This window comes from Canis lupus, chromosome 14 (genome assembly GCF_048164855.1).
Source record: "Canis lupus baileyi chromosome 14, mCanLup2.hap1, whole genome shotgun sequence".
Taxonomy (NCBI): Eukaryota; Metazoa; Chordata; class Mammalia; order Carnivora; family Canidae; genus Canis; species Canis lupus.
The window spans coordinates 55,724,659-55,738,379 of record NC_132851.1 but is presented as its reverse complement, the minus strand read 5'-3'; the positions used below and the strand labels follow the sequence as shown (position 1 = coordinate 55,738,379).

The following is a 13,721-nucleotide window of genomic DNA, read 5'->3' as shown; positions in this document are numbered from 1 at the left end:
CGCCTTCAGCCCAGGGCGTGATCCTGGAGACCTGGGACCGAGTCCCACGTTGGGCTCCCTGCATGGAGCCTGCTTCTCCCTCTGCCTGTCTCTGCCTCTCTCTTTCTCTCTGTCTCTCATGAATAAATAAATACAATCTTAAAAAAAAAAAAAGAGCTACAAATGAGAAAATGACCTTGGACTCTCCTCCAACTGTGGGCAGCCTCGAATGATACTCTTATTCATGTTTCAGATGCAGCAAGGCTAAAATAGCACACTAAATCAGGTTGCAATAATCAGAGATCTTGTGACATACTATCACACTTGACCATGTTTTTTTTTTTTTCAAAGATTTATTTATTTATTTTAGAGAGAGAGCATGATCAGGGAGAGGGGCAGAGAGAGAGGAAGAAAGATAATTTCAAGCAGACTCCCAGATGATGGAGGATCCCAACTCCGGGTTAATCCCAGGACCCTGAGATCATGACCTGAGCTAAAATCAAGAGTTGACTGCTTATCAACTAAGCTACCCAGGCATCTTGAGCCATATTCTATCACCATAACACATACATTGCCATGTCCTATTATTATTTTCATCCTCTTCCTTTTTTTTGCAATCCACATACCCACAAAGCATTCCTTTATTTGACCCATTCCTTTTTTAGTTCAAGACTAAAACAGTGTTGAGAGAGCATAATGAAAAGAAAATTGGATTTATAAATGTAAAATCTTAGATCCAGAGTATTCTCCAAGTTTGTTTTTCCCCTCTGCAATGACAAAAAAACAGGTTAAAATCAATATGCATAAATATTGGACAAACTGAACTTGCCTAATCCAGTTGTGAATTTTAGTCAGATTTAATGGGAATTCATGGCAATGACACAGCTTCCTTATAAATTATGGACTTAAAATACTGTCAACTGCACTTTTACTGAGCCTTTTAGTCATGTGTTGAGCATGCAAAGGTGAAGGATTCTATCAATTTTATTCCACTCTTCCCTTGCCCTCTACATTGCACATCTCTGAATAGATTTTTCAAATAATTTCACTGAAATCAGGATTCTTAGAGTCCCCTCTGGCAGATCTATAAATCATATACTGTAATCATGACTTCTATTCTCTGGGCCTTCTTTATTTTTCTATTTAGTTTGCACATAAGATTTTGTTGTCTGCCTCTCACCTTCCATGAAATATAAAGTTATATCCTTTAGCATGGTGTTTTGATTTTTTTTCTGGATCAGCTAATTTAGCTCTTTACTTTTGTCATGACAGTAACAATAATTTATCTTGTACTCTGTCCACGACTGCTTCCTATTGCTATTACAGAATGCATGTTTATAACACCAGCGATCAAGAAACTTTTCTGAACCTGCTAGCTACCAAAGTAATTGCTGGGCTAAAGAATCCTACTCATGATAAATGGCCGAGTGCTTTAGAGTTGTTATCCATATAAAACAAAGAACCCTTAAGATGACCCTGTAGAGGCCTCAACTCCTGGCAAAGGAATGAGTAAAGTTAATTGCCAAAGATTCACACTTAGGAAGATAAAGGGGGCAGAGGAGACTGAACAATACAGATAACACCACAAACCTAATTTAGTCATTAGACTGAACCACACTTGCAGTTTTGATGCAGGTTGGCTGGGTCTAAAGACCAGAGGGATTCTACAGGACCAGCCAAGAGAGTCCTTGGATCCACACAGGATAGAAATCAAGCACAAGCTGAGAGGAAGTTGCAGCACAATTTTTTTTTTTTAATAATTCTCCTTTTTTACTTATTTATTTATTAATGATAGTCACAGAGAGAGAGAGAGAGGTAGAGACACAGGCAGAGGGAGAAGCAGGCTCCATGCACCAGGAGCCCGATGTGGGATTCGATCCCGGGTCTCCAGGATCGCGCCCTGGGCCAAAGGCAGGCGCCAAACCACTGCGCCACCCAGGGATCCCTGCAGCACAATTTTTTAAAGCCATACAGAGAATGTAGATATTGACAGAGTGTCCAGGACACTCAGAAATGTAAGGAGGGTCAGTCTCATCTTTGCTTGGGGACTGGGGCTTTTATTGAGGATGGTAGTCTAATGCACGTGTCTTCTCAGTAATTCAGGAACGACGGTGAGTGTTTAGGTGTCTTCCATAAGACACTTGGGTCCTGAGCCAAAGGTCTTGATGAGTCTGTGGTCTTGGAAAACGTTCATGATGATGTCACCTGGTCCCTCCTTAGATGTTACCTATTGTGCTGGAAAACTCCAAAGAAATCATTAATCCTTGAATTTACAAGGAAAACATACATGATCTGTTCTATAAAGCCTGCGCAAGGCAGGGGTGTAGATCCTACCTAGGATAGAAGCAGGAAAAGAAGCAAAAAGCAGTTTTTCATGGAATCCCTTCAGTTTCCCTGTCTCAGTTTTATCTCTTCTCTTTTCCTTCTACATTGAGGCTTCTGAAATAAAATGCAGCAGGCGAAGCAAATCTGCAGGAGACAGAGGAAGGAAAAGCAACTGTTTTGAATGTCCACAAATAAGTTGAGTGTCTTTTTTTTTAAATGTAACTCGATCGTGGATACATAGCTTCAGTCCTGAGATGGTGGCAGATACCTATTGTTGTGATTTTTTTAAGTAATGAGAAAGAAATTAAAAGCAGATTTGAGCTAATCCACAGAAAGGAAATGGCACCTTGTAGAATGATTTATTTGAAAATTTATTTAAATACACATTAAATTAGAAATCTGAAGGAATATTACTTGGAAGACTTACTTAGAAAAAGAAAGTGAGTATAAGGATTAAAATGTAGCCAAACAATCAATGAAATAAAGATGTGGAGGCCGAGAAAAATTAAGGCCATCCCACCTAAAGTTTAGCATTAGCACAAGTACAGCCATCTTAGGCCCCTGTGAATAAGAGCTGAACTTTATGGGAAAAACTGCAGAATGTCCTCAGTGTCCTGGGCAGGTAATCCCATATCAGAAAGACAACAGAGCCCACGCCCGTGGTAGAAAGTCCCATCTTAGAATTCTTCCATCCCTTCTGGAAATCCCCTAGACCAGCCTATAAAAAACCCAGCTGTAACCCACTTCGGGGTCCAAGTCCCTGCTCCGCTGTGTCGGGTATACTTGGACCCAAGCTTGCTAATAAACCCTCGTGCGCTTGCATTGGTGTTGGCTCCTTGGTGGTTTCTCGGATTTGCAATCTTGGGCACAACAAAGACAAATTCATTTCTAAATATAGCACCTTCAATTTACAAACTTAAAACTATGACTTTAGAATTTTAAACGTAAAAGCACAAAATGAAATTAAAAGGATATACTTAGTATCTTAGTAGTGAAATTTATGGATTACTTTAAGAATGAAATTTATGGATTACTTTAAGAATAGGATTTGGCTTCTTTTTAAATGTTTAGCCAAAAACCTTTTTCACTCAGATGAGTTCCATACAACAAACAAACATCCTATCACCCCACATTATTTGAACTATTGTATTATTATAAGAACCCTAGCCTGTGGCTAAAGAACTTGTCCTTTTAGAATGTTCATATGCAACAAAATTGTTTTAAAAAATTAATTCTTCACCATCCCGACTCCAATCAAATTCGTTGTCAATCTAGAGGATTCATGTGGTGACATTTTATGTTCCAATTTCAATCTTAGTCACAAAAGCAAGCCTTCTAATTCTGTCTCCATTTAATGATAGACAGATGATTTTGCACTCATTCGACCTTTTCCAAGCTCCCTTGTTTGATTAGCAGCCCATTCCTGTTCTCTTACAATAAAAGGTAGAATGGATTAGCCATTCAGAATTCAGAGTATTTAAGCAGTTAAAGCATAACAACAGACCACTGCTGGCATGTAATGCCGACATTAAAATTCTAATGACTCATTCCCCTGTCACAGATGAGGAAAGGAATAGAAATAGATGTAACATGGATCTGTTCTTCTGAAACTAATTATAACAGGAATTTGAGATGGTAAAGACTTCATCCATTCATGTAAATCAGTATTTCCTTTAGCTTTGGTTTGAAGCCCTTGGAGTTTACCAAAGTTCAGACTTTCTGGATATATAATCAGGTTATCTTAGGATTCAACATTAAAAGAGATCTTTTGAAGGTGCAAGAACAGAGAAGGATGTGAAAGCAGGAAGAAAGAGAGGTTATAAACAAAGGTAGACTCTCTTTACTGAGAGACATAATTTAAGAGAAAATTTGATATAAAAAAAACCAGAAATTAGACTTTAATAAAAAAAAAAAATTTGTAAACACTCTCATTGAGCCCTCTTGCTCAACTATAGACTCCAACAGTTAAAACCAGAAATAGGACCACTAAACTCAGGATCTAACTAAAACCCATTGTGCTTATTCCTTATTGAACTTTCTTGAGGTATTGATGAAGACATTTTGCAATGACTAGAACATTCCAATATCCAGGCTTGAAAAGCCCTGATAGCAAAGTAATGCCTAGAAGACCAACACCCCTGACATGTCCCCTTCCCTGCCTAGGATCGCATGCTGAACACATACTGAGCCCCACCCATGATCACACACTTCTTGCCTGCTCTCCTACATGTAACCCCTAAGCCTTTCTATATATAAAACTCCAAGTGTCCATCTTGCTGGAGGAGAGGTCAATTGTAAAAGACTTGAACTTGTCACCTCTCCCAGGCACCCAAAATAAATTACTCCCTTTCTCTTTTCCAAACCCTGATCTCTTAAGTCTTTGGTTTCTCTTGCAATGAGTTAATTTGGACTTTGTTCAGCAACAGTTTTGGCAAACCCAGCCAGGGCTATGCTTTTTGATTTGTCCAGCCCCTTCAGGATTCCCTGGGAGGGAGCTGTTGGCCATGGCAGCACGCTTGGGTTTAACCATTTATTTTCCCAAGTTAGCAGCTGTGATAGATCAGTAACAACTCTATGACAAGAAATGAATATCTACACAAGATCTTTCCTTTTTTTTATTGAGCTATTGTAATATAAGCCCAGATATTATAAGCTACTTTTATCCTACACTGTAAGAAATAATAGTCAAAATAATCCAATATATTTATTTGTTGAATTTGGGGAGATGCTTTGCAATTTCCTGTCCTGGCCTGTCCTGAGTTTATAGGTGAGTTAGTAAGGGACAATAACCAAATGATCACACAAAGAAATATAGCATTGCCATTGTAATAAGTAATGTGAAAGGTACCAGAATATGTCACTCCAAAATATGCCTCTTTTTCATATGGATTACTTGAGGGTTTTGTTTTGTTCTGTTTTTGTTTTTGTCTTCTACATATGAATCATTTTGATCCAAAGGCCATTGAGGACCACCAGCAGATGCAGGAAAAGCTCTAAAAATGGTACAAGTTTTCCTTTCATAAAGGAAATTAACATTTATAAAAGAAACTTCCATTTGTAAAGGGTGTATCCCTTCCCTTGCCTTGAAGAGGACTCTTAACAGCTCTTATCAATGGAGAAGTCTAGTCTACTTAAATCTGCGTAGCAGGGGCATCTGAGTGACTCAGTTAAGTATACAACTCTTGATCTCAGCTCAGGTCATGACCCCAGGGTCTTGATCTTAGGGTCATGAGATCAAGCCCTGTGTCAAGCACCACACCTGGTGTGGAGCTTGCTTAAGATTAATTTCTGCCCTGGGGTGCCTGGGTGGCTCAGCGGTTGAATGTCTGCCTTTGGCTCAGGTCTTGATCCCAGGGTCCTGGGATGGAGTCCCTCTTTTGCCTATGTCTCTGCCATTTTCTTTGTGTCTCTTATGAATAAATAAATACATCTTCAATTTAAAAAAAATTATTTATGCCCCTCATGACCCACTCAGTCTCTTTCTCTTAAAAAAAAAAAAAAAAAAAAGCAAATCTGCATAACAAACCTTACTATACTTTGTTTACTATACTTTTTCTGGCCATCTTCTCCTTCTCCCGCACAAACCTAAAACCTCTTTTATTTAGTCTTAGCCTAAGATGGTATATAAGCCCAAATTCTTTTCTCTTAATTGAAATAAAGTGGATATATGTTAATTACATTAGTTTCAGGTGTACAGTATAATAATTTGATATTTGTACATATCGCAAAATGATCACGGTAAGTTTAGTTAACATCTGTCACCATGCATAATTTTTTTTTCTTATGGTGGGAACTTTAAGCTTCACTTTCTTAGCTAACTTTCAAATATATATTATTACCTATAGTCATCAGGCTATACATTACATCCCTGAGACTTACTTTATAACTGGAAGTTTGTACCTTTTCATGATCTTCACCCATTTCTCTTACCGTTACCCCCAAATCGAAATTCAAAACACCCTTTTGGATTGCTCATCACTCAGTGTTCCCATGTATACATTCACAGCATACATGTTAATAAACTTCTGTTTGTTTTTCTCTGGTTTTGGCCAATCTAATTTACAGAGCCCCAGCTTGGAGAGTCCCTACATATGTATGAATATGATTAGATTTCTATTTAAAGTACCACATTAGTACACTGTAGAGACTGAGTTGGTGGGTAGTAAGGCAAGAGGAGACGTATGGAGCCCAGTTAGAAAGCTGTTGAAGTGTTTAAGTTTGAGATAATTACAACCAGAATGAGAAGAATATAGTAAGGAAGAAAATAAATTTGAGTTTACAGGTTATGAAGCACTGAGAAGTTCACAACTACTGTCTAAAACTGAAAGGCTGTTGAATAGATTAAGAAAAGACATGTCAGCTATGAAATTTAATATACACATGATGCTGGTAAAAAAAATAAGACAATATGTAAAACTGAGGATTATTTAATCATTCAATTATCTCTTCTAGTTTCATCACTTTTAGTGAAATGGAATTTATTAATCTTCTTTGTAGATTTGAATATGAGGAGGCTAACCTTGAGAGAAATGAAGTGTCTCTCCTATGATCACTCAGGTAAAGGGTGACACAAATAGGTTCTGATTCCAAGGTTGAAGCCTGTCTCATGACCTCATTATTTCCTGTTTGAAATAAGTTTGCTGGTTGTTGAAGTAAACCATTAGAACATATCTCTGATCTAATAGGTAGTATATTGTCTACTTTTTGAGAATGGTTTCAAATAACATTTTCCAATGTGTCTAGGATCCTATTAAGTACTACATGAAAACAAAAAGAGCTCTATAAAAAAAAAAGTTGCAAAATCTTTATTGAACAGTGCTGTTTTAGATTGAATTGTGGCTCTGAATCTTTTGCCTTTATTGCTTCCACATATTTGCCATGGCCCTATTATGGATATGTTTTACCATTTCCTGACTTCGGGCTTCATGAAATAACTTCCTTTGACCAAAGGCATATAAGCAGAATGAACAGTGTGCCAGTTCTAAGCTAGATCATAGGGGGTCACACATGTTTGTGCTTATTATCCTGAGCCTTTGCTACTGTTATGAGAGAAAGGGACATCTCTAACTACCTCTCTGACTCAAGAATGAGACACTGAAACAGATCTGTCCACTCCTTCAGTCCTTATGTTACCAAGCACAACCCAGCCACTACTACGTACAGACTACCATCTAGTCATATCCAGCCTAGACCAGCCAAGTCCCAGATGACAAAGAGATGACCAAAGTTATTTTAATCTACTGAATTTTGAAGTGATTTGGTACAGAGCATTTTTGTGATTTCTCAGAATCTTTAATATGCTGGGAGTCTAAGGATTCCTCCTTTGGAGGAGTGCTTCTCTAATCCAACATTAAGAACTGCTCTGTTCGAGGGGCCCCTAGGTGGATCAGTTAGTTAAGTGCCTGACTCTTGATTTCAGCTCAGGTCATGATCTCATGGTTATGAGGTAGGGACCCACCTCCAGCTCTGCACTCAGCATAGAGTCAGCTTGAGTTTCTCTCTCTCTCTCTCTCTCTGCCTCTGCTCATGTTCTCTCTCAAAATAAATCAACAAAATCTGTTTTTTTAAAAAAAGAAATGCAATGTTAGAATAAGAGCAATCAGAAGTAATATTTTAAAAAGAAATAATATTTTTCCCTATCTTAGTTCAGTATATGTTAGTTTTTCTGGGTAGCAAATGAACATAGTAATATATGCCATTTTATAGGATATTGAATGGGACATTTCTTATCAACTTGCAAAATTTGGCTAAATCACCAAATTGCAGATAATAAGTGATATATTACTCCCACATTTAAACAGAGCTACAAACATATTCCCACAGAATTTACTAATACGTGATTAAATTCATCCTTGACTATTCACTACTATCGATCACTTCCCATCTCTGTTAAAAGTGACTGGAAGGTTCATAGAGGATATTACTCAGAGGAAATATATAAGAGTTAAGCATGCTGTGGCTTCTCTGTTTACCTTCTGTGTGGGGAGACGAAGGTGTGCATCTCTACTATTCTACCACCATCAGGAGAGGAGAGGTGCCTGAAAGAGTCATTCATAGACATAAGAGTTATCCATAAGAAAGAAAACTACCCCTCTCTCTCTCAGTATCTGGATCTTAGGCTTGCTGAGCTATACATTTCCTAATGATATAAGACATCAGAGAATTCTTAGGAAAAACTGACATAAGTCCCCAGGATTTGGGGATATATGTAATAAGAAATACTGGTACACACTTCTCTTGAGAAATTCAGAAAATAGACTGCCAGCCTTAATGACCAAGTAAAGGAAGTAGACAGTACAGGAAGCAGACAGTCCTGCACCTTAGTTTTTCTAGGCAGCATATGAGCATAGTAAGATATGTCATGTTTTAAAATGAGCATACTGGGACGCCTGGGTGGCTCAGCAGTTGTGTGTCTGCCTTTGGTTCAGGGTGTAATCCTGGCCCTGGGATCGAATTCCACATCGGGCTCCCCACGGGGAACCTGCTCCTCCCTCTGTCTATGTCTCTGCCTCTCTCTCTGTGTGTGTCTCATGAATAAATAAATAAAATCTTTAAAAAATAAAAATAAGTAAAAATAAAATGAGCATAGTAAGATATGTCATATTTTAGGATGTTGAATGGAATATCTCCTATCAACTCAAAAAAATTGGCTAAATCTGGCATCTTGTTCATGCAGAAAGCATGAGTTTCCTTAGGCCACTTGATCTGGAGCTGTAGAGTAGGACACAGAATCGAGAAAAGTATGAAAAGAGGCCAGCCAAAAAAGTATTACGTATTATGTCTAAGTTCACATAAACTCCTATATACCTGATATGAAAAACCATGTTGATAGATTACAAGTATTCAACCAATAAAATATTTCCTCTATTTCCCTGTTACATTCAAATCCTACCTTGGTAGTAACAGAAGGATGGGGAAAGAGTTGGAACAAGAGAGAAACAAAGAATAGGTCTCATCCCTACTGCAGGTACCAGGCTATGGATCTGGTGTAAAGAGAGGGAGAGAAAAAGCTTTAAAATTTATTTAATCTCAAACTAGACTATTTTTGGAATTAGAAGGTGACTGTATACAGCTACAGGACTTGCCAGAGATATTTTCATCACGTGGGGGAAAGGAGACCTATAGAAGAAGACAGTAATAGGTAAAGAATACAGAGTAAAGCTTTCTTTTATTGCATTTTACTAATTTAAGACCATTTTTTAAAAACTAGCTTCTCAGCTTCTGGACTGTAATCTATGTCTTTATTTAGGGTTGGGGGCTGGCCACAGTGGGTCTCACTGTGGGACTGGGCATCCTAAAAGACCAACCATGTGGTTTAGAGAAGGGGGTCTAAGTCACATGGTATCAGCTGACCAGGTATAAGGGGTTGAATATTTCTCTTTCCCCAAAAGTCATGTGGTAAATCCTAATGCTTAATGTGATAATATTTGGAGATGGGGCTTTTGGGAGATAATTAGGGTTAGATGAGTTAAGGCAGGTACAGCCCTGGTCTGATGGGATTAGTACCTTTATTAGAAGAGAGCTCTCTCTGTGAATACACGGCAGGATGGTGGCTACCAACAAGCCAAGAGAAGGGGCCTCAGCAAACGTACCTTACCAACACCTTGCTCTTAGGTTTTTCAGGTTTCAGAACTATTTTTAAAAAATCAAAAGCAAATGCATGTTGTTCAAGCCACACAGTCTATTGTATTTTGTTAGGAAGGTCCAAGCACAGTAATACACCTGGAGACTGAGTTGACCACATGGCAACCAACCAGTCAAGCCTCAATAAAAACCCTGGACGTTGAAACAGGTGAACTGCCCTGGTTGTGAATACTTAGCATGGATTGTCACCATAGCAATGCCAGGGGAGTAACTCATCCAAAAGACAAGGGAATCTTCATGTTTAGACACCTCCCAGATTGCCCTATGCATCTCTTCCTTGGGCTGCTTTTTTAAATGTATTATTTCCCTACAATAATTCATAGCTCTGAGTATACTAACTTTCAGTGAGTTCTGTATTTCTACCAAATTATTGAAATCAATGGTTTTTGTTACTGCCCAAAGTTGCTGTTGATGTCACAAGTCTTGGTCAGAGTTAGCAGTCTGGAGGCCTGTGTCCTCAAACCTTATAGTCTGGCTAACTCTGGTAGCATTTTATACCATCTGTGAGAATTAATATTTTTTAAGTCTAATGGAATTCACATAAATCAAGTCATGTTGTCTATATAATTGATCATATTAACACATTGATAGTGCATACTTTTCAAATATATAAAACAAAATGTGATACCTGTCATTTTAGAAAATCTTAGATAATAGAACAAAAAAGAAAATTAAAATCCTCAGTAATCATATCAGCCGGATATATGCAATATGAATATGTTAACATATTAGTGTATTAATATATATATTTTGGGATTCATGGATTATAAAATATTGTTCTGCAGAAAGGTTGCAGTTACTTCCTAGGCACAGCTGGATTTGCATTTCTAGGCTCAAATAATGTCATTTTCTAGTCTATTTTTTTTTACTTGCTATGCTTTCTATATGTGAGCTTCATTCTTAGGCTTCACACGGTGATGAAATGGCTGCAGTAGCTCTAACTTCATATATTCTCAGCTTCAAGTTTAGTAGGACAGCCTCTATACTAGTAAACCCCAGAAACATCCTAAGATCCGGATGCATCCTCAAAGACACATGCTCAGCCACTAATGATTAGCTTGAGCCTTGATTATATGTGTCACCACTGGGGTGTGGATAGAGTCTCTAAGTAAGTTTCAGAGCCTGGTCAGAAGAGAGGGCAATAACTGCTGGAAAGTTCAGGCAAAAACAAATCTTCATCACATTATAACTCGAAACTATTCGTCTTTATCTATGAGCTATTTCCAAAATTCACCAAAAGTTTTTAGAGTTTCCTTTCTGGATTTTTTTTAAATAAGATGTTAAAGCAATATGTTTTGTCTATTATACTTATTAAGTATAATTACTTACCAGGTTTTCATGAACATTCAATTTGAATACTTTTTTGTGTGTAGAAATTTTTCTAAGGGACCCAAACTGTCCATCATATGTGACTTCTTTCATTCATTTTGTGTGCCTTTTTTTTTTTTCTTAAAGTCTTCTCTGTAATAAAAATTCACCTATTGGAGCACTTGGCTGGCTCAATCCATAGAGCATCCACATCTCGGTGTTGTGAGTTCATGCGCCACATTGGGCATGGGGCCTAATTAGAAATCGCTTTTTAATTCACCTTTAATTCTCACTGCTTATTGTCTTGTTTTTGCATTGGGCTTTGTGTTGTATATTTCTGAATAGTAATTGCATACTTATTTATCATCCTCCATATAACACACAAAGAAAATCGCATTGGCATGCTGAAGGAGTTCTTCATATCTTCCTGAAATTTGACCTTCCTGGTTTTCTGTGAAAATACAGATAACTGTGTAAACTGTTCCTATCCTTTAATAAAAAATTAAAGAATTCTGCCATATTCTAGAATCCTTAAGAATTGTGCTTCTTCTACATTGTTTGTGAAGACCAGCTGTCTTCAGAGCCTTGCAACCCCAGATCTTACCAATTCCCATCGTAACAGGGGATGAATTCCTAATGACAGTATAATGTGTGTTGTGGTCATGTTTGCTATGATTTGACAGTCTAAGGTCATTCCTCAGAAGAGAGAGGAAACAATCCATTGGATAAAGATTTTGTCTCATATCCTCGTTACAAAAGTTTTTACTCAGCCTTTTTCTTGTTTGGATATACGTGTAATTCAGCACCTTGCAACATTCTGGAATCACACCAGAAAACATCCCTGAAAATAGTCAAAGACAGGAGCAGAGTAGGGAAATTTTGCTTCATTGTCTGTAACAAGACCACTGCCTCTGATACCTCTTAAATAGCAGAAGGAAACTGTCAAGAGCCCCTCAGCTAAAAGATTCCCAGGGGCTTCACTAAAATGCTGTAGTCTTCTAAATAACATGACTTTCTGACTAATTTGTGGCCATATGTTTCCTATCTTTTTCTTGATTGGTGGGGCCTGTGAGAATTAGTACCATCTAATTCTACGGGAGGGATGGAGAAACAAATTCAGTGCAATGGTTCAAGAATGATTATAATAAAAGTATATGTGCATCAGGAGCCTAATTGAAGGGCCAAATCTGTGAATACACTATGCATACAATCAGTTCTTCTATTTTTTAAAGATTTTATTTATTCATTTCTAGAGAGAGAGAGAGAACACCCAAGTGGGGAGAAGCACACTGGGAGGGAGAGCAAAAAAGAATCTAGAGCAGGGGCCCCTGGGTGGCTCAGTGGTTTAGCATCTGCCTTCAGCTCAGATCATGATCCCAGGGTCCTGGGATCCAGGCCTACATGAAGCTCCCCGCAGGGTGCCTGTTTCTCCCTCTGCCTCTGTCTCTACCTCTGTCTCTGTGTCTCTCATGAATAAATAAATAACAGTTAAAAAAAAAAAAATCTGAATCAAAGCCCCACACTGGGCAATCCTACAACCTAAATCATGACCCGAGCCAAAACCAAGAATCAGAGGCTCAATAGACTGAGCCATCCAGTTGCCCCTCTGTCAGTTATTTTAATGTAAAAGTGAAAAGTCTCCTTAGAACAGGTGTGAAAGGACCCTAAATTCTGATGGTTAACATCAGAACCAACCAAAAATCAATACCTGAGAGGCACCAGGAAGTTTTTTTCTTGTCTCACTTCACCATGATATCAACATTCAAACAATCCTCAAACACCATGAGAATTACCTCTTAACTAGCACTTGAACTTATCCACTTTATTGTAATTGCCATTTTAGAATGAAGCCACCAGCATGCTTCAGGTGCGTTACGTCCTAGGAGCCACACTGCATACCCAGTCCATCTCCGATCTTGCCATTGTCCTTCTTTCCATTGCAACATGAGTGAGTGATCTTCCTCAATTCTGGTCTTAAACTAGCTTTGCACCTCAGGGACTCCTCTTTGCTCTTTCTATTGTGTCTAACCTTCTCAAAATGACCCTCAAGGTCTTCAGGATCTTACCTCTCCAGTTTTCTCTCTTCCCATTCTCCTGACGTGCTCAAGGCTTCCAGCAGACTGAAGCTGGCTCATGATGGTACGTCCACTCTTATTCTGCAAGTCTTGCTCCAGGCTTTCCTTTTTGAATATTGTATTCTTTCCTCTTTGAATATTGTACTCTCCTTGCAGCCATATGTCTTATCTTGCATTTTGTTAGTTTAAGGAGAGATGATTCTTTAGGTCCTATCCTACAGAACATCTTCTTCAGGAATCCTCCTCAGACACTCCAAATCAGGGCTAGTTGCCTCTCCAATGTATGCCTGTAGTACCCTGGATATCTAATATTCTTTAGCATACCACTTCATAATTACCTGCTTTCAGTTTTGTTTTGGTTTTGGGGGGTCATACTTAGACATAAACTAC

General features: G+C 38.2%; 1 protein-coding gene across 1 annotated transcript in view; it reads right to left on the bottom strand.

The window, feature by feature from the left end:
- Nucleotides 1–1,881: 1,881 nt before the first annotated feature.
- ADGRL3 (adhesion G protein-coupled receptor L3) overlaps nucleotides 1,882–13,721 on the bottom strand; it is an 856,207-nt gene continuing 844,367 nt past the window's right edge. The window contains exon 25 of the mRNA XM_072775212.1: nucleotides 1,882–2,448. Coding sequence (XP_072631313.1) covers nucleotides 2,405–2,448 — 44 coding nt within the window. The 3' untranslated portion in view covers nucleotides 1,882–2,404. The remainder of the gene's footprint in view (nucleotides 2,449–13,721) is intronic.